Below are 21,506 nucleotides of genomic sequence, written 5' to 3'. Positions count from 1 at the left end.
GAGTGATTTGGTTAGTGGGCGAGGCCAACTCGCAGGGGGTCGGGCTTTGGAGCGTTCGCTCCCCACCCCCATTACCTTTCTCCTCTGGAAGTATTTGGGGGCGTTCGGACTCTTGGACTCCGGGAGAATAATTAGGGCGAGAGCAGTTTAGGATCTGCGCGGCCAAACTGCCGGGCACTGGGCGTGGGGCGCGCTAGCTCGGGGCGGGCCGCCGAAGCTCCGGCAATCTCTACTCCAGCCTCGCGCCCGAGGGGGCGCGGCCGAGACTCACCCCCTCCCCCTGCGCTCCGTCCTGCGCTCCCTCGCAGACTCCACTCCTCCCCTGCCATCCCGCCCCGGACTCCGGCTCCGGTTGCACTTCGCAGCCTCCTCTGCCGCCGCTACCGGGTCGCTGGCGGCTCAGGTGGCTTCGCTTCGATGTCCTAGTCCAGGGCCCTTCCCGGCCGGCTTGGGCTGGGCTCCCCTCACCCTACGCTGGAGTCATGAGGGTGAACCGGGCTCTGCAGGTGCTGGGTTTCCTCCTCAGCCTGGCCCGGGGCTCCGAGGTGGGCAACTCGCAGGCAGGTAAGCGGCGCGGGAGCACTGGCGGGCTCCGAACCCGGGATTCCGAGCCGGATTCGTGGGGTGCCGGAGGCCAGTGGCAGGAGCTTGGGCTGCGCGAAGCTGGGGTGCGAAGCCCCCGCCGGCTGGGACCCCCTGGGCTCGGGACCGTCAGGATGGGGTTCTCGGCGTGGTCCGGGCGGGGACGCGATTCTGGGACCTGCCCCCCGGCCACCGCCTCCTGGGCGCATCGCAGACCCTCAGATTTGTCTCTCCGGCGGATGCTGAAACCATTCACACTTCTGAGGGACCCTGCAGGGATGGGAACTAGGACCTCCATTCTGTAAACGTGAGGGGGTGATTGGAGGTGGAGATCTTGGAGGAAGAGGGACACGGAGGTGAGGGTCTCGGTTTGCTCTAGACGTCCTTGGCCCCTGGGGCTCAGCGCGCTCCAGTTTCGTTGTTTTGCCGACAGGGCGGAGCTGTGGAAGGGGGGGAGGTTGTTGTTCTCTAGTGTTGGAAAACAAGAGTGGCACCTCCTCTTCCGTGAGTGGGCCTGCCCTGGGGAGAGTGGAGAATAACCTGGGGGCTAAGTCCAGGCGACAGCAGGGGGAGAGGCCACGCAGAGGCTGACTGCCCTCGTTCTCTCAAAATAATAAAGTTGGCTGGTCCCCAACTTGACCAAACTTTTTTTGTTAAGCCCCAGATCATTTAACCAATATTTACTGAGCATCTACTATGTACAGAGCGCTGGACCACGAGCTATAGGGTGAAGAATTTCCAGCCGCTATATTTCTGCCTTTTCTCTCCCCAACTTGAGGGCTGACAGGGCACCTGTCCTGTCTTCTGAGCCCCCTATCCTGGGGAGGGTCCTTCTCAGACCCAGCTTCACCCCCACTCCCATTCTGTTTATTGTCTGGCTGTCTCCGGTCCTCTAGACAAGAGTCAGATCACCCCCCTGTTCCTTCTCCCACTCCCATGCCAGCTAAGCCCCCCTCTTTGGGGTGTCTCCGGGGCGGTGGACACCTGAGGGGTGCTGGGGATGCTGGCACTGGAGGAGTTCTGTTGATTTCCTCCCCTCCCCCCCAGATCTCAGCTTGAGGTTTGGCACTGTCAGGGCCCCTTCCCCAGGGTGGGAGTGGGAGAAACACCTGTGCTTCCCTCACAGTTGCTGGGCCTAAATTTAGACCCTGGGATCTTGGGATGTGAACACTCCCAGCTGGTAGAGGGCGGGGGTCTGGGGATTGGAGTGGGAGAGATGGAGTAAAGTGACTGTCTCACTGTTCCGCTCAGACCCCTGGAATCTTCAGCCGGGAACCCAGGAGTCCCGGATCCTGGCCGCCTTCCCTGAGGGAGACAGGAGGCAGGCATGGTTGGGTCTCTTTACCCTTTATCTGGCTCCTGCAGCCTCTGGGCATCCGGCCCCGTCTCAGTCCTTCTATAGCCCCTTTGTCCTGGTGGTGATGGGGGCGGGGGACTTGGGGGAGAAGGCCTCTAGTTGAGGAGGGGCTGAAGATTCTTGTTGCGACCCACCCCAGTGCTCTCTACCAAAGAGGAGCCTGTGACACTGGCCCTCCCGGTGCCCCTGGTCGCTGGTTATAGCAGGGACTTTTGAATTCCCCTCCCCCTCCCCTCCTCCCCTAGATGCCTGGTTCCTCAGAGGTGTTGTTCATAGTTTCCCGCCCAGCCCTTTGCTCTTGTTTGTGTAATATGGACTTTACCCTCATGGTGGCAGGGAACTGGGACCTCTAACACTGTAGTCTCCCCAGCTCGACACAAAGTCTGCACAAACACATGCGGGCAGGTGGGAAGGATGGGGCCACCTGCAATACTTCCTAACAAGGAAACCCGAGGACGGAACCTGTGGAGACTTCTGGGCCAGTAGGGGAGCTGTGTACGTGTTTGTCTGCGTGTGAGTGTGTACACACACACACCCCGCTTCCCTGTGCAGAAATCTTGGCTCCTCCTTTATCTGGGGAGAAAGGTTGGCGCCTTGACTTGGAAGAGGGGGTGTCCTGCCAAGAAGGGAGTTGGGGTGGGGCTGTTGCAGAAACGACCAGCTTTCTAGTGGTTTTCTTTTCAACCCAAGGACCCTAGGGTTCCCAGGCACCTCTGGGAGCTCGTGTCTGTTTACTTCTCTGCTGGGTCTAGCTCACCCTTTTCCCTTCGTGGGGAATGATAGGGAATGGGAGCCCCTCAAAGGTCGAGTGGTCAGACTAGGGGTGCATCTAGGAGAGGTTGGGGCCTCACCATCTCCCTTCCTCCATTCCCACTCCTGCCTCCCACTAGCTGCCACCGCCTCAGGGAAGGGTGGCTGGAACAGGTGGTATCTACCCGTTCCCCCGCAGCCTTTCACCGAGCCAGAGGAGAGACAGGGTAGGGCTTCAGGGTCCAAGATTGCCCATAAGCCCCCATGTCCTCCTCCGCACTTACAAAGTAAAGCGCACCTCCAAGACTGACAGCGAGTGAGGATTGAGTGAGTGAGCGATGTTGGAAGACTTCTTAATGGATCTCGTCTGACAATGAAATTGGGTAGAAGGCTGAGACTAGGGGCAGTCGATTGCTGTTTCCATCCAACTTCTCTGTATTTGCTGAAAAATACTCTAGGGCTGGAAAGTGTGATGTGGAGAGAGCTGGCATGTGTGGGGATGAGGAAAGGAGTGAGAGGGAAGCCAGAGTTTAGGGAGGGGGTGCGGGGTAGGCAACCAGCTCCCTGTCTTCCAGCTTGAAAGACAAAGCTTACATTGACCCCCCACTACCACCATCACCACCACCGCCAGAGGCCCCCCGCTAGTGAGGTCACTGGTCTGAACCCAAGGCTTGAGGGTGGAAGGGGGTTGCTGCTGAGGACAGGGTGTCTGGGGACAGGGTGGAGCAGCCCCCTCCTCCAAGATAGAATTGCCTCATTGTGGGCCGGACTGTGGCCCCAGGCACTGCCCCCACCCTCTGCCCCCATCCCACCCTCCCTAGACACAATAGGGGCTGTGTGCTGCCCCAAAGAGATATTTATTCCAGGACCTAGAGAGGCAGGATGGGGGTAGAGAAGTGCCCAGTTGGAGTGGGGGCGGGGAAGAGGAGGGTAACCAAGTTGTGGTCCATTTCTAACTTCTTCTTAGGGAGAGGAAAACAACCCCACATCCTCCTTGATTAACTCCTTAGCACCCAAAGTAGTACCCAAAAGAGGCCCAGAGGAGGCCCAGGTGGGAGAAGGAAATCTTTTCACCTTCCTATTCAGGGGGATAGTGAAGGGATTTTGGGAAAAGAGGAAGTTAAAGCTCTCAGTCCAACCTTGGTATCTGCCTCTAGGGTTGAGGGTTGGGGGCAGCTGCCTTCTGGTCATGTTGAGTGTTACTAGAGGAGGGCGACCAAGGGGGTGGTCTTGGGGGGACGGGGCTGAAAACTTATGTCCAGCCCCCTGCCACTCTCCCCTCCACTTGGAACAGTGTGCCCTGGGACTCTGAATGGGCTGAGTGTGACTGGCGATGCTGAGAACCAATACCAGACACTGCACAAGCTCTATGAGAAGTGTGAGGTGGTGATGGGGAACCTGGAGATTGTGCTCACAGGACACAACGCTGACCTCTCCTTTCTGCAGGTTAGAGCTCTGACCTTCTCCCTCAACTTCTTTCCCCTTGTCCTCCTTATTGAAGCCTGTTTCCTGTCCTCCGGGCTACCCTGTGCTGGAGCTGGAGTTTAGCATTCCTAAAACTCAGTGGTTTCTAAGATCCAAGCCTGTGTGTTTATGGGGCAGTGATTGGAATCTAGGGCCTGTGGACTGGTGGCTGTAGCTGGGGATACACAAGGGCTGGCCACGAGAAGGGACAGGGGTGGGGTAGATTCTACACCAGGGACTGAGGGGCACCTGGGGAGGTCAGGCAGGGATAAGCAAAGACTGTCCTGGCATGAGGAGCCCTTGGAAGGAAAGGCTTGGAGCCTAGAATTTCTCAGCCATTTCCACAGCCCACCTTCACTTGTAGAAGTCATGTGGCACCTGCTATTCCTTACTCCAAAACAGGACTTGGAAAGAATTAGAGGAGTTAGGGAGGGAAAGGGGACTGAGACTTCTTGCCCCATTTCTTGTCCCTCTCACCAACGCAATCTGCTCCGTCACAGTGGATCCGAGAAGTGACCGGCTATGTCCTTGTGGCCATGAACGAGTTCTCTACACTGCCACTGCCCAACCTCCGAGTGGTGCGGGGGACCCAGGTCTACGATGGGAAGTTTGCCATCTTTGTCATGTTGAACTACAACACCAACTCTAGCCACGCTCTGCGCCAGCTCCGCCTTACTCAGCTCACTGGTCAGTTCCTGGTGATTCCTTCCAGGCCTGCCCTCAGCCCACCCGCTGACAGGTGCCTCCTTGACCAAGGCCCCAGACTGCTCCCTCTAAGGGCCCGTTCACGGCACCCACCAGCTTGACCACTAAGATGTAAAGGTCCACTCCTCCTTGAACAATAGAGAGACAGCCCTAACAGGGAGCTGGGGCATCTTGCTCCGGGGGAGGGCCCTCATGTCTTGGTGAGGCTGAAGGTGGAGCCAGGGCTATTACCCGTTCCTCTAACTTCAGTACAGTGTACCTTAATGTCCCTTCTTCTCTGGGAATGGGAATCCCTCCCCCACCCCCAAGGGCCAGCCCCCCAAGCCAGAGGGCTACAGGCTGGGTACTAAAATTCTCCCTGTCCCAGTCAGCTGAAAAACAGGCAGGTAGGGCACGCGGGGGTGTGGGTGTGGGCTTGAGTCAGGGATCTTCTCTCCTTCTTTCCCTTCCCCTCCCCCACTGGCTCAACCGGATCTGGACAGGTGTCTGAGGAGGCAGGACTTTCTTTCAGCCTGGCTCCTCCTCTTGTAAGGCATCTGCAGTTTGGACTTAATTGGATGTACCTGTCTGCCCCATATCTCCTGCTTCTGACTGGGGTGGCCTCTCAGACTGGTGGGGAGGGAGGGAAGAGGGGGGACTCCCCTGACTAGCTCCTGACCCTCCTACTGGTCTTCCCTACCTCAGAGATTCTGTCAGGGGGTGTTTACATTGAGAAGAACGAGAAACTTTGTCACATGGACACAATCGACTGGAGGGACATCGTGCGGGACCGAGATGCTGAGATAGTAGTGAAGAACAATGGCAAGACCTGTGAGTGGCTATGATCAAGACTGCCTCTCACCCAACCAGAGTGACTCCCTTCTGTTCCTCAGTATGTCCCTAATCTGAACCCAGTCTCCCTTGAACAAACCTCAGGCTCTAACCCAAGGAGCTTGCCAGGTGGAAGCAGGTCGGTCGCCTAGAACCGGAACTGCAGACGCAGGGTGCCAGGGAAAGGGGCAGAAGAGCTCTGTGCTGAGTGAGAAGCCAGGTCTCGACTCCAGATCCATTTCTCTTTCCACTCCAGCATCCTCCCTTCTTGGAGCCCACCTACCCGCAACTGCAGGCTGCCACTCCCTGTCCACTCACTTGCACATATTCCTACTGAGTTCAGTTTGCCAAGAAGAACCAAATTCCTGGCTTGAGACTGGGCTGAGCCGGGCATGTGCCCCAGGCCCTCCCCTTGGCCGCCCTGTGGGTGGTGTGGAGGCGCGGCTCCACCCCTTGCTGACAGGTTCACTTGAGCCCAGCCCTGCTCTGCGAGGGCAAGGAGGGACACCGCCCTGGCTCCTCACTTCCCGGGACTGGGTGCCTGTGTGCTGACATCATACCCTGTTGATTTGAGCAAGCCTTTTTGACGGCCTTTTTCTCTCCCAAACAGGTCCCCCCTGTCATGAGGCCTGCAAGGGGCGATGCTGGGGTCCTGGACCGGAAGACTGTCAGACATGTGGGTCTACTTCATTTACTTCATCTACTCCATGTACACTTTCTTATCCTTTTCCACCCCAACTGTGTCGGGGGGTGGGGATGAGCCTAGAGGGCAAGAGGGTGAGGGAGAGCCTCAGAACACAGTCCCAGAAACCCTGACAGCTGTGCTTTCTCTCCTTCTACAGTAACCAAGACTATCTGTGCCCCACAGTGTAATGGTCACTGCTTTGGGCCCAACCCCAACCAGTGCTGCCATGACGAGTGTGCAGGGGGCTGCTCAGGCCCTCAGAACACAGACTGCTTTGTACGTACTGTTGCCACCACCTGACTGTTCTGAAATGGGATGTGGGCTTTGGGGAGGAAGTTAGGGTACATATGTAACATGAGTCTTATAAGCCTTCTGTGTTCCTAGGCCTGCCGACTCTTCAATGACAGTGGGGCCTGTGTACGCCAGTGTCCACAGCCTCTAGTCTACAACAAGCTAACCTTCCAGTTGGAACCCAATCCCCATACCAAGTATCAGTATGGAGGAGTGTGTGTAGCCAGCTGTCCCCGTAAGTGTCTGAAGGGAAGGAACAATGGTAGTAGAACCAGGATTTTAGTCTTTTAGCCATTTTTTACAAAAATTTATTTATTTATGAATGGTAGCGCTGGATCTTCATTGCTTTGCGTGGGCTTTCTCTATTTGCAGTGAACCGGGGGCTTCTCTTAGTTTCAGTGTGTGGGCTTCTCATAGTGGTGACTTCTCTTGTTGAGAAGCACGGGCTCTAGGCATATAGGCTTCAGTAGCTGCGGCTTGTGGGCTCTAGAGCTCAGGCTCAGTAGTTGTGGCACATAGACTTAGTTGCTTCACTGCATGTGGGATCTTCCTAGGGATTGAACCTGTGTCTCCTGGATTGGCAGGCAGGTTCCCTTCCACTGTGCCACAAGGGAACTCCTATCCATTTTATTTTTTTAATATTGTTTTTGCCGCACTGCACAGCATGTGGGATCTTAATTCCCCAAACAGCGATTGAACCCATGCCCCTTACACTGGAAGCATGGAGTCTTAACCATTGGACCACAAAGGAAGTCCCTGACAGGATTTTATTTATTTTATCTTATTTTATTTGTGTGTGTGTGTGACCAGCAACCTGCTGTTTTTAAAATATAACATTTATTGCATAGATGGTTTGATACAGAAGAGCTTTTCTTCTCATTTTGACTTTGGAAGTACTATGTGACTGAAAACAAAGAGGAAGTACCAAAACTGAACTTGGGATTCTGTGTTCATGTGGTATAAACCAATTTCATATTTAACATGTAGCAGCAGTTTTTAAGTTTCCTTTAGAAAAATATGAATTCCACACATTTGTTATTTTGTCCTGTTTAATTCATGGGCTGAAATCACTAGGATCAACTTCTTTCTAGAGGAAACAGAGGAACAGAGAATGGAAGGAACAGTGAATCTTTCTGAAACCAGCCTCCAACTGACACGTAGCTTCCCCGGAGCTGGTGGAAAAAACAGTCCTTTGGGTTTTTTGTTTTGTTTTCACGGCCGGGTGTTTTATGTAGTGACTGAATCTCAGCATCATGTCCATAAATCACAGAGAAAAACAAAACAGAGAAACTTGCACCTCAAGAAACTTTTAGGAAGATCTATCTATCTATGTATTTATACATATATACACACACATATATATATATTGGGTAAAAACCCTGAGAGAAGGAGAAAGAGAATCAAAGAAAATGTATAGAAACAAATTAGCTGGACATGCAAACTAAGCTATGATTCATCCAGAGTTTAAACAAATCAAATTTCACAGTTTAATATTGGGGGAGGGGACAGAACAACAAACAAATGATACATCTTCCAACTTCACTAATAAAATGTGGCAAGACTTTATCGACTTCAAGGGTATAAATGAAGGCTAAATAAAACGTTAAATCAATGGTGATTATTTTGAGTGGCAGTCCTGGCCATGTTGCCAGGCTGGTTCCTGCTATACATCTTACCCCAGGGGTAAGCACATCCTACCCCTTAAGGTGTGCTTCTTCCCACAATATGAACCAGGGTTTTAGATGAAATTTTTTCTTTTTTTTTTGGCCATGTCCCTGACTAGGGATCGAACTCGAGCCTTCAGCAGTGAAAGCACCGAGTCCTAATCACTGTACTGCCAGGAAATTCCCTAGATGCAATTTTAGGAGGTGAAATGGATCAAGTTGGGAGGTTAATTGAGAGTGTAAAGGGCAATGGGTTGTGATCATCATCACCCTTAACAAATGGCCCCTATGTCCTGTTCCCCCCATCTATTTCCCCATGACTTCCGCCAATTGCTCCTAGTTCTGCTTTTTGGATCCAAAGAGCAAAGGGCCTTTCTAATCCATGCTTAGAATCTGGCACTTGAGGAACCTCCGGTGGTCAACTGGAGCAAATCCATGCAGATGAGGAGGGAGGCGGTTCAGCTGGTAGTTGGCAGTGTTCCTCTCTCATCTCTTTCCTCTTTCCTAGATAACTTTGTGGTGGATCAGACGTCTTGTGTCAGGGCCTGTCCTCCTGACAAGATGGAAGTAGATAAAAATGGACTCAAGATATGTGAACCTTGTGGGGGTCTGTGCCCGAAAGGTGAGTAAAAGAAAGGAGTTGATGACGAGAGACCCTTTCCTCTGACTCAGCCCCGACCCCTCATCCCCACACTGAGCCTCTTCTGTTTGCAGCCTGTGAGGGGACAGGCTCCGGGAGCCGCTTCCAGACTGTGGACTCGAGCAACATTGATGGATTCGTGAACTGCACCAAGATCCTGGGCAACCTGGACTTTCTTATCACTGGCCTCAATGGGTTAGAGATCCTGTTTTCATCCTCTGATCCCCCACCCCAGCAGCCCCCTCACAGTTCATTGCACTAGTTCAAGCCTTCATACGGGGAGCTGATCAGGAGGTTAGATTAGAAAATCTTAGAGGTCACAAAGGACCTGGCAGTGCTTAATCCCCCAGGGCTTGAATCCCCTCAGACACCCCGGAGCAACCCAGCCACCTGCATGGCAAGGGACAGGGACAGAGTGTCCTCCTTCTTAAAGGCTTCTAAATATTCTTAAATTGGATAAAAATCTGTCTCCCCATGACTTCCAGCTGTTTCATCTAGTTCTGCTCCTTGGTATGGAGCCACAAAGAGCAAGGGACATTCCAGTCCATAGGACAGCGTTTACAGTGAGTGTGTGTGTGAGAGAGAGAGAGAAACATTAGACCACCTGTCTTTGGACAATATTATATCTAAAGTTGCAAAAATGGTATAAAGATTTTCCATATGCTCTTTATTCAGATCCCTCAAGTGTTAATAGTGTACCATAAAAAAAGGAAAGGAAAGTGAAGTCACTTAGTCATGTCCGACTCTTTGCGACCCCATGGACTTGTAGCATACCAGGCTTCTCTGCCCATGGCATTTTCCAGGCAAGGGTACTGGAATGGGGTGCCATTTCCTTCTCTAAACAGTGTACCATATGCTTTATCATTTCTCTCTCTACACATCACATGCGCACACACACACACTCATTATATATGCTCTTGTTTTTCTGAACCACTTGAAGGTAAATTTCCAGACATGGTGTCCTCTCACCCCAGTGACATTTAAGGGTGTATTCCTTGAAAACAAGAACATTGTCTAACTTAACCACAGTACGTTTGTTTAAATCAAGAAACTAGCACTGATACAAAATGTTATCTAATCTACAGATGTCAATCAGATTTCTCTTAATTGTCTTACTAAAGTCCCAGATCATACGTGTACATCCATTGTCTCTTCAGTCTCCTTTAATCTGTAACAGTTCATGCCCTTGACATTGTTGATGAGTACAGGTCAGGTGATTGGTAGAATGTTCTTCAGTTTGGGTTTGTCTAATGTTTTCCTCACACTTAGATTCAAGTTAGGCATTTTTTTTTTTTACATAATTCTTTTTTATTGAAATATAGATGATATGCAATATTACATTAATTTCAGATGTACAGCCTAGTGATTTGACATTTAAATGCACTATAATGTCACCACAAGTCTAGTAACCACCTGTCCCCATACAAAATCATTACATTATTATTAACCATATTCCTTATGCTGTATATTACCTCCCTGTGACTTATTTTGTAATTGTAAATCTGTACCTCTTTTTAAAATTTGTTTTTACGTGAAGGATAATTGCTTTATAGTATTATGTTGGTTTCTACCAAACATTAGCATGAATTAGCCACAGGTTTACCTATGTCCTCTCCCACTCAAGTTAGGCATTTTTGATAATACTACAGACGTATTCTCCATGCATCATATCAAGAAGGCACATGATATTGATCTGTCCCATTACTGGTGATGATGCCTCTGGTCATTTGGTTAAGGTGGTGTCTGCCAGCTTTTCTACAGTAAAGTTATTTTCCCTTTTCAATTAAATATCTTTTGGGGAGATACTTGCTTGAAGCAGTTTTTTGTGTTTTAAATATTTATTGGGCTATGCCAAGTCTTAGCTGTGGCATGTGGAATCTAGTTCCCTGATCAGGGATCAAACCCAGGCCCCCTGCATTGAAAGTGTGGAGTCTTAGCCAGTGGACCACTAGGGAAGTCCCCCGAACCAGTTTTTATGAGAATTGCCAAATGATGATTTTCTAACTCCATTGTTGTTGTGTTGATCACTTGCTAAGTTGTGTCCAACTCTCTGTGACCCCATGGACGGCAGCACACCAGGCCTTCCTGTCCCTCACAAATAAATGCCAATTTGTTGGCATTCTGGTATTAGGCAGAGCCTTTCCTTCCTATTTATGTATGTGTTTGTGTGTTTAATCTGTGTGGATACTTGTTTTAGTCAATGTTTCATAGTCTCTTACAATCATTATTCCAGTTAACCAGTTCAGTTATTCCTGATTCGCTCAAGCTGGCTCTGGTGAAGAATGGTATTTGGAAACTAGGCATGCTTACTGCTACTAGGTTATGCTTCTACTTTGTTGACTGGTTTTCACTGTTCTCCCCAGGGACCCCTGGCACAAGATCCCTGCTCTGGACCCTGAGAAGCTCAATGTCTTTCGGACAGTGCGGGAGATCACAGGTGAGTGGAAGGGGAAGAGGCTACCCTTTCTAAGAGGGCTAGATGAACCACTGGTACAAACTGCAGTGTAACCACTTGAGAAAATCGTGTCCCAAGCAGCAGGGGAAGGACCAGCTGAAGCTGAGAAGGGAAGGGGAGAGACTCCCCACTCATACACCCTTCTCTGTCCCCTCAGGTTACCTGAACATCCAATCCTGGCCTCCTCACATGCACAACTTCAGTGTCTTTTCCAACCTGACGACCATTGGGGGCCGAAGCCTCTACAAGTGAGTATGAGGTGTGGAGGCAAAGAATTGTTTCTTAGGCATCTTGAGTGAAATATAAGGCCTGGTCTCACACCTGCTTCCCAGGTGGCGCTAGTGGTAAAGAACTTGCCTGCAGGAGACAGAGATGTCATGTGGGTTTGATCCCTGGGTTGGGAAGATCCCCTGGGAGGGCATGGCAAACCACTCCAGCTTTCTTGCCTGGAGAATCCCATGGACAGAGGAGCCTGGTGGGCTGTATAGTCCATGGGGTCACAAAGAGTCGGACATGACTGAGCGACTTATACAGTGGGAGTTTGATGGGGGCAAAGACTACAGGAGGGGAAGTCCCTCTCAGTGACTAGTTCAGAGCAAATTTGTTGAAGGAAAATGAATCCAAAGCATGGTCAGTTTTTCCTCTGTGGTCTCCCCTCTCATCTGGTCTCCTTGCTCTCAGCCGGGGCTTCTCACTGTTGATCATGAAGAACTTGAATGTAACATCTCTGGGCTTCCGATCCCTGAAAGAAATTAGTGCTGGGCGTATCTACATCAGTGCCAACAGGCAGCTCTGCTACCACCATTCCCTGAACTGGACCAGGCTGCTTCGGGGGCCTTCAGAAGAGAGGCTGGACATCAAGCATAATCGGCCCCGCAGAGACTGCGGTGAGAGAAAGGGCCCAGGACAGATGGGTGGGGGAGTCAGGTGCGAGGGGGGTGTAAGGACTGCTCTGCCCTTCAAGTGGGAGAACAAATGAAGGATGGAGCCAAGGAAAGGGGGGACATTAGGCTGGAAACAGTAATGAACAAAAGTGTTCTTGCCTGGAGAATCCCAGGGACAGGGGAGCCTGGTCTATGGGGTTACTGTCTATGGGGTTGCACAGAGTTGGACATGACTGAAACGACTTAGCAGCAGCAGCAGTAATGAGCAAGAGTAAGGAAAAGGCTTGTTAGGAGACCTCAGGCTCCTCCTAACTCAGCCCTTCCTTTCCAGTGGCAGAGGGCAAAGTGTGTGATCCACTGTGCTCTGGAGGATGCTGGGGCCCAGGCCCTGGCCAGTGCCTATCTTGCCGGAACTACAGCCGAGGAGGTGTCTGTGTCACCCACTGCAACTTCTTGAACGGGTACGGTGAGGGGAGAGAGTCAAGAAGGGGTAGGGGGATTGGGCCCTGGGAGGAAGATGTTCAGGTGGCACCTGAAAGCCTTTAGATAACTTTCTGCATGTGCCTTGGTGGGAATTAGGTAGGAGGCCCTGTGGTTGGGGGATCAGGGCAGGTCAGGCCTTGGAAGTGACTCCCCTCTCTTTACCTCCTGCCCCACCCCACCCCAGGGAGCCTCGTGAGTTTGCCCATGAAGCTGAGTGTTTCTCCTGCCACCAGGAATGCCAACCCATGGAGGGCACTGTCACGTGCAATGGCTCGGTACAGTAGTAGCACCAGGATCTCTATGGGAGAGAGGGCAGGGCTGCCCTGGAGGGTCTAGGGAATGCTGTGGCCAAAATTCAAGGCCTTAGAGAGGCACAGGGAGGCCAGATGATGCTAGGGCCTGAGGCCGGAGGAAACCGAATGACTGGGTGAGTTCTTATTGGGAGTATAGAGTTGATCTTGGGATCCCATACTTTCTGACCATCTCTCTTCCACTCAGGGCTCTGATGCTTGTGCCCAGTGTGCCCATTTTCGAGATGGGCCCCACTGTGTGAGCAGCTGCCCCTTTGGAGTCCTCGGTGCCAAGGGCCCCATCTACAAGTACCCAGATGCTCAGAATGAATGTCGGCCCTGTCATGAGAACTGCACCCAGGGGTCAGTGATGGGATGATAAAAGGATACTGGAGGAGGGGTAGGAGCACAGAACTAGGGGGAAAGTAGAGCCTGAGGAGACCAGAAAGGAACTATGATGTAAGAACCACTCCCAGCTGTGTAGTGAAGGACTAGAGAAAGGGAAACTCAGTAGCTGCTCAAAATGACACCACAATTTGAGACCTGGAATAGCCTCAACTCAGGGGAGTTTCATGCAAGAGAGGGACTCAGGGAGGGTTGCTGAGCCAGAGATGGGGGCCATGTCTTGGGATATGCTTTGGGCTCCGGGACTGGATGCCATGAAAGGGTCTGAAACAATGTTATATGTTGAGGCTGTTGGAATTGAGCCTCCAGTGGGAGTCTCCCAAGCTCCCATTTAAGGAGCTGATTTTCTTCTCCAGGTGTAAGGGACCAGAGCTACAAGACTGTTTAGGCCAACTGCTGCCACTAATCAGGTATGGTGGGCTTAGAGGTATAGGGAGCTGGGGATATTTGGGGAAGGGCAGTTACTTCCTGCAAAGAGTTGAGTCTATTCATTCTGGCCTTCTATATATAGGCTACTATCATGGGACTCAGGGACACAAGAATACAGGTTTCTGGCCTTCCCTTCCTAAAATTAACTTGCAGTAGTCTTGGGGTGGAGATTGAGGTTAGCCCCTTCATTGCTCAAGGATATATGCAAATGTGCATGTTAACTTCTTGCCCAAGATCTATTTTATACATTTAGTACAGGTATAAATGACATTTGTACAGGAAGCGTAGACCAAGGATAATTCTGGACTTCTCTGTCCTACAGCAAAACCCACCTGGCAATGGCCTTAACAGTGGTAGTCGGGTTGGCAGTGACTTTCCTGATCCTGGGCAGCACTTTTCTCTACTGGCGTGGACGCAAGATTCAGAATAAGAGGGCTATGAGGCGCTACCTGGAACGGGGGGAGGTGAGTGTCTATCTTACCCTGGAAACGTGCCCGATACCATCACCCTTGGAGAGCCTCTTCCTTCCCCAGAGCCTTGATCCCTTTCTTCAAGGAGGTAGTATGGTCCACCGGAAAGGACTCTGCCCAGAGAAATGGGAGACTCCCAATTTTGCCACTAATTTGCCATGTGACTTTGAAGAAGTTACCTTCCTTCTCTGCCTGTTTATGCACATATACAGAGGAAACAATAACACTCATTCTTACAAGATGGCTGTAAGGGTAAAAGGGGATGATATATGTGAAAATGCTTTGAAAATCAGAAAATGTGTAAAAGTACTCAAGGCATGGCTGAGTTCTTTCTCTGTTCACATGAAACTATCACAACATTGTTGATTGACTATACTCCAATATAAAATAAAAAATTCAAAGTTTGAAAAATTAATCAACGTGACAGTATTACCAACCCTCTCCCCTACCCCCCTATCAAAGTGAAAATCCAACCCTCTTGATTCCTGATCTCATGAACACAACTTCCTCAGTCCTCAAGGTCTGTTATTCCCCAATAGGCCTGAAATGTTTTCTAAGACTAGAGACATTTCTCCTCCTGTTCCCACCCCTTCAGGCTTCGCTGCTCTTGGCAGGCACCTGGGGCGAGGGGGTTGGAGATGGATATGGGAGTGGGCTTTCCTGAGTACCTCCTTCCCATCTGTTCTGCAGAGCGTAGAGCCTCTGGATCCCAGTGAGAAGGCTAACAAAGTCTTGGCCCGAGTCTTCAAAGAAACAGAGCTGAGGAAGCTTAAAGTGCTGGGCTCCGGCATCTTTGGAACTGTACACAAAGTGAGTGGCCCACAGGAAGTTTGGGGAGGTGGGGAAAGGATCTAGGGCAAAGAGGAGAGAGATTGGGGAAAGATCATTTCATTCCATACCTCTTAATAGTGTTCTAGGTCCAACTTCAAAAACTAGCAAACTCAGAAAAAAAGAGATCAGATTGGAGAGATTGGAGGTTACCAGAAGTAGAGGTGGGGTAGAAAAGAAAGAAAGTGAAGTCGCTCAGTCGTGTCCGACTCTTTGCTACCCCATGGAGTATATAGCCCACCAGGCTCCTCTGTCCATGGGATTTTCCAGGCAAGAATACTGGAGTTGCCATTTCCTTCATCCAGGGGATCTTCCCAACCCAGGGATCGAACCCAGCTCTTCTGCATTACAGGCAGATGCCTTAACCTCTGGGCTACCAGGGAAGCCCAGGTTCTCCACTGGGGTAGGAGGAGGAGGAACTGGATGAAGGCAGTCAAAATGTATAAACTTAGTTATAAGATAAATATGTACTAAGTGATGTGTGTGCATGCTAAGTTGCTTCAGTTGTGTCCGACTCTTTGCGACCCTGTGGACTGTAGCCTGCCAGGCTCCGCTGTCCATGGCATTTTCCAGGCAAGAATACTGGAGCGGGTTGCCATGCCCGTCTCCAGGGGATCTTCCAGACCCAGGGACTGAAAGTGCATATCCTGCAGCTCCTATATTACAGGCGAATTGTTTACCGCTGAGCCACCAGTGAAGCCCACAAAGTGATGTAAAATGTGATAAATGTAATTAACACTGCTGTATGCTATATATGAAAGTAGTTAAGAAAGTAAATCCTCTTAAAAGTTAAGATTTCCCATCATAAGAAAAAAACTTCTATTTCTTTAATTTTGTTTCTCTCTCAGATGATGGATATTCACTAAACTTATTGTGGTAATCTTTTCATGATACATGTAAGTCAAGTCATTATGCTGTACATCTTAAACATATACAGTGGTATATGTCAATTATACCTCAATAAAACTGGAAAAAGAAAAAAAAGGTCAAGGGAAAGGAGTAGCCTGGGGAGAATGACCTTAGGCTGACTCCTGCCCAAAACTTCCCAGGGCGTGTGGATTCCTGAGGGTGAATCAATCAAGATTCCAGTCTGCATTAAAGTCATTGAGGACAAGAGCGGACGGCAAAGTTTTCAAGCTGTGACAGACGTAAGTGAAGGCAGGGTGTTCGGTGTGCCACTAAGAGAGGATAGCTGTTAGATACAATTATGTAGAAACACGGTCTTGTGTTAGCAGGTACTATATTAGCCACAGAGATGTCCCTGAATGTTGGGGGAGCCCTGGTCTGGTTTTATGTGAACCTGTCTGTTCCCAGGATGACCTTTCTTGTTGTGTCTTTCAGCACATGCTGGCCATTGGCAGCCTTGACCATGCCCACATTGTACGGCTGCTGGGACTGTGTCCAGGGTCATCTCTGCAGCTTGTCACTCAGTATTTGCCTCTGGGCTCCCTGCTGGATCACGTGAGACAACACCGTGGGGCGCTGGGGCCGCAGCTGCTGCTCAACTGGGGAGTACAAATTGCCAAAGTGAGTGCGAGGAGCCTGGAGGAGTTTTAAGATGGAACTGCCTATGGGCCTGCAGGGAGGGGCCCAGGGGGTTGGAAGTGTTGAGAGGTACCTAAGGGTTTGAGGTGATTCTGGGGCTCAATTGAGAACCAATTTCTCCACCTTGAGAAAACTTCCTTCCCTACAGGGAATGTACTACCTTGAGGAACATGGCATGGTGCACAGGAACCTGGCTGCCCGAAATGTGCTACTAAAATCACCCAGCCAGGTTCAGGTGGCAGATTTTGGGGTTGCTGACTTGCTGCCCCCTGATGATAAGCAGCTACTGTACAATGAAGCCAAGGTAAGGTGATGGGAAGGCTGGGTAAGGAGTGGGCGTGGACTGAAGCATGGGAATAGGGAGCGAGTGCTCTGTGGTGTCCTTCAGAGGCCATCAGATGCTGCAGGGGCAGTTCAAGGAGAGGAACCTGGAGATGCCAGAAATAAAAGTTTAGAGAACAAAAAAGGAAAGAACAATGGAGAACCTCGGTTTAGAAATGCTAACACAGTGTGTAGAAATCAGCTGGTAATGCTTTTGTCTTTGAACCCTCAGACTCCAATTAAATGGATGGCCCTGGAGAGTATCCATTTTGGGAAATACACACACCAGAGTGACGTCTGGAGCTATGGTCAGTCCATCTGGATGCCCACCATAAGATTAATAGCCCAAATTCCAAAGTTGCCTTTTGAGACCCTTTCTTAGAGTCTCTAAGCCCTTCAGATCCTGGGTCAGATTTCCCTTAATCTGCATGCCCATGTCTACTATTTTGCCATCAACTAGTCATGTCTTCCTATACCAGGAGTGACAGTTTGGGAGCTGATGACCTTTGGGGCAGAGCCCTATGCAGGGCTGCGACTGGCTGAAATACCAGACCTGCTGGAGAAGGGGGAGCGGTTGGCACAGCCCCAGATCTGTACCATTGATGTCTACATGGTCATGGTCAAGTGTGAGTTACCTGCTGATCTCAGCTTTTTTTTTTTTTTAAAACTTCATTATTGCTTCATTGAACTGAAGAAAAAAGAAAAATAAGGGCACAGATAAACAATGCTCAGTGATGAAAAGTGAACACCCAGAACAGCAGTGCATGCCCCAGATGGTCTCTGCCCAATAAACATTAAGCACTTTCTACATTATTGTGATGCTGTTGGATGTCAGGCTCTCCACACAAAGACAAGGGAACAAAGCATTGGCTATTTTCTAAGTGACTTCCCTCCCTACTCCCTACTCCACTCTCCTCTTATGGCTCTGCTTCCTACATCTTATCCCCAGGTTGGATGATTGATGAGAACATTCGCCCGACCTTTAAAGAACTAGCCAATGAGTTCACCAGGATGGCCCGAGACCCACCACGATATCTGGTCATAAAGGTGAGTAGGGACCTGGAGGTGCCAAAGAGATCTAGAAGGGGGAACTTGGCTGGAGCCAGGATCTATCTTAACAATCACCTGGTCTCATAGAGAGAGAGTGGGCCTGGAATTACCCCTGGGGCAGAGCCCCCACCTCTGACAAACAAGGAACTGGAGGAAGTAGAGCTGGAGCCAGAACTAGACCTGGACCTGGAGTTGGAGGCAGAGGAGGAGAATCTGGCAACCACACTAGGCTCTGCCCTTAGCCTGCCAATTGGAACACTTAATAGACCACGTGGGGTAAGACACTTTCCAGTTTCCTAAGACTTTATAAGCCATCTGCACACCTGCACCCTCATGAACCCCACAATGTCCATATTAATTACTCAAAGGCCTCTGTAGTGAGCAGATTTCTTTCTTAATCTAAACCTTTTCCTCACTTTTTTCATCCTAGAGCCAGAGCCTTGTAAGTCCATCATCTGGATATATGCCTATGAACCAGGGAAATCTTGGGGAGGTTGGCCAGGTAAGGTCTGTTTAGGAGGAGGCCAAGATGCTATATTTAAAATGGATAACCAACAAGTACCTACTGTATAGGGCAGAGAACTCTGCTTCAAGATTCTGTAACAACCTAGTTGGGAAAAGAATTTGAAAAAGAATAGATGAACATATAACTTTGTTGTACACCTGAAACTAACCTAACATTGTTAATCAACTAGGCTCCAATATAAAATAAAACATTTTTTAAAAAAATTAAAAAAGAGGATACCAAGAGGTTGGGTGGCAGTGCCTTAGGATTGGTAGGGAGTAGCAGGGGAGACTTTGGAAATCTCCGGTTTGATCAGGGTTCTACAAAATAGAAGGCGCTGAACAGCCCAATCTCTTTCTAGACAAATTTCTCTTCTTCCCTCGTTTCTGTGTAATTCACCATGTATTATTCTCCTCCTTAGGAGTCTGCAGTTTTTGGAGGCAATGAACGGTACCCCCGTCCAGCCTCTCTGCACCCAATGCCACGGGGACGCCTGGCATCAGAATCATCGGAGGGCCATGTGACAGGCTCCGAGGCCGAGCTCCAGGAGAAGGTGTCTATGTGTAGAAGCCAGAGCCGGAGCCCGCGGCCAAGAGGAGACAGTGCCTACCATTCCCAGCGCCACAGCCTGCTTACTCCTGTCACCCCACAGTCCCCACCAGGGTTAGAGGAAGAGGATGTCAATGGTTATGTCATGCCAGATACACACATCAAAGGTGCCTGATTCTGCAGTGCTTTCCTCAAATCTTTCTCTAATCCTCCTTTTGCAGGCTCCTCTTAATCCTTTGGTCTTCTCTGAGCATATCCTTCCCTATTCATTTTTTCCTAACACCCTTCTACTCCCCACTGCCTATTACCATGAAGTAATACCACATACCTAGCCTTTCTTCTCTACCCCTAGGTACCTCCTCCCGGGAAGGCACCCTTTCTTCAGTGGGTCTCAGTTCTGTTCTGGGTACAGAAGACGACGATGATGAGGAATATGAATACATGAACCGGAGGAGAAGGTGCAGTCCATCTCGTCCTCCTAGGCCAAGTTCCCTCGAGGAGCTGGGTTATGAGTACATGGATGTGGGATCAGACCTCAGTGCCTCCCTGGGCAGCACACAGAGTTGCCCGCTCAACCCTGTGCCCAACATGCCCAATGCCAGCACAACTCCAGATGAGGACTATGAATATATGAATCGGCGACGTGGTGGAGGAGGTCCTGGGGGGGACTATGCAGCCATGGATGCATGCCCAGCCTCTGAGCAAGGGTATGAAGAAATGAGAGCTTTCCAGGGGCCTGTACTCCATGGTCCCCAGGTCCACTATGCCCGCCTCAAAACTTTACGTAGTTTAGAAGCCACTGACTCTGCCTTTGATAACCCTGATTACTGGCATAGCAGGCTTTTCCCCAAAGCTAATGCCCAGAGAATATAACCCCTGCTCACTGAGGTGCTCAGGGAGCATTTGATGGCAGCTAGTGCCTCTGGAGAGTAACTCTCTTCTTGGTCTCTCTCCCTCACAGGTCTCAGCCCCATTTCCTAGTCCTAGACAATTCCATTCAAACTTTGGAGGCCTTAAACACTTAGACACAAATTTCTTGTGGTTATGTAGCCAGCTGTGCACTTTTTCTCTTTCCTGATCCCAGGAAAGGAGATTTTAAAATAGGTTTTCCCTATTTTGTGTGCTTTCCCAATCCCATTCCTCAGCTTCCTCAGGGGAACTCCCTGGAGATATGAAGGATTACTCTTGTCCCTTTTTCTTAGACTCTGACTTGTTGACACTAGGCTTTAAAGTATGCCTTTATTTCCCTTTAGACTTTAAAGGAAGAGGAAAGGGGGGAACCCGGCAGGGGAAAGGAAAATTTTGGCTTACGATCCTTAATCCCGCAGAAATAATGAGAAGTGAAATCTTGTGAAGAAAGAGGTTGGGAGTAGATATTAATGATTACTATTAATTGAGCATTTACTATGTGCCAAGCATCCTGCTAAACTTTACCTATATTTATCTCATTTCATCATTTACACCAACTCTGTGACCTAGGTATTATCCTATTTTACAAATAAGGAAACTGAGCCTTAAAGAGGGACTTCTCTGATGGCTCAGTGGGTTAAGAATCCGCCTGCAATTCCGGAGACACAGGAGACACGGGTTCGAACCCTGGGTCGGGTAGATCCCCTGGAGGAGGGAATGGCAACCCACTCCAGTATTCTTGCCTGGAGAATCCCATGGATAGAGGAGCCTTAAAGAGATTAAGTAAATCAAGTAGCAGGTCCATGATTCAAAATCTTCCAATGCATGTGCTCTTACTGTAAGGTATCAAGGAAAACTGATGTAAGCCAGAGCCCTGATAAGGGGCATTGTCTTCTTGTTTTTGCACTGAATCAAGTCTAACTCCAACAACTACTGTAGCCTCCTCCTTCACCCTGACCTCTTATCCTAGAAGTGGAAGGGGGTGGTCAGAAGGAAAAATAACTGGACATCTCTGTGTAAACCGTAGCCTACATGTGCTGTATATGAGCTCCACCCAAGGGACAGATTCACAGGGGTCCCAAGAGCCACTTTCAGGAGCTATTCTCATCTACTTGTGGGAAGCTTCCAGTAGGGATAGAAAGAGGACCCAGCTTCAGACCTCTGTCCCTTTGGATGGGAAACTGGGGTATGTTTTTATCCCTCAAATATTTTGTTTTTATACGTCTGAATAAAAATGCCAAAGTTTTGCAGCTTTCTGTCTGTCAAATGAAAACCTGTCAAAGTGTATGAGATAGAACACTCTTTTTCCCTGTCCCTCAGCCGTGGATGCTTCTTTCTGTCTCTTGACAATCCCATGTCACTTTCTCCATCCCTACTTTTCCTTATTCCCTTAAGACGAGCATAGAGCACAGTCCTTTTCATTTTAGGGTTTTAC

General features: G+C 49.8%; 1 protein-coding gene across 1 annotated transcript; it reads left to right on the top strand.

Moving 5' to 3' along the window:
• Positions 1 to 21,321, top strand: ERBB3 (erb-b2 receptor tyrosine kinase 3). Its single transcript, XM_086400594.1, has 28 exons — positions 1 to 564; positions 3,984 to 4,135; positions 4,654 to 4,840; positions 5,543 to 5,668; positions 6,279 to 6,344; positions 6,511 to 6,629; positions 6,738 to 6,879; positions 8,817 to 8,930; positions 9,023 to 9,143; positions 11,312 to 11,385; positions 11,561 to 11,651; positions 12,085 to 12,290; positions 12,619 to 12,748; positions 12,955 to 13,045; positions 13,269 to 13,423; positions 13,822 to 13,875; positions 14,217 to 14,358; positions 15,055 to 15,174; positions 16,242 to 16,340; positions 16,534 to 16,719; positions 16,886 to 17,041; positions 17,291 to 17,366; positions 17,538 to 17,684; positions 18,008 to 18,105; positions 18,196 to 18,384; positions 18,539 to 18,610; positions 19,035 to 19,329; positions 19,515 to 21,321. Exons 1-28 carry the CDS (start codon positions 483 to 485, stop codon positions 20,033 to 20,035), a joined length of 4,011 nt encoding a protein of 1,336 aa, XP_086256720.1. The 5' UTR covers positions 1 to 482; the 3' UTR covers positions 20,036 to 21,321.
• The last annotated feature ends 185 nt before the right edge of the window (positions 21,322 to 21,506 follow it).

This window comes from Bos grunniens, chromosome 5 (genome assembly GCF_055505025.1).
Source record: "Bos grunniens cultivar Pamir isolate PY7600 chromosome 5, Bosgru_T2T1.0, whole genome shotgun sequence".
NCBI classification, from domain to species: domain Eukaryota; kingdom Metazoa; phylum Chordata; class Mammalia; order Artiodactyla; family Bovidae; genus Bos; species Bos grunniens.
The sequence above is the reverse complement of the archived record's forward strand: the minus strand, read 5'-3'. Positions and strand labels throughout refer to the sequence as shown.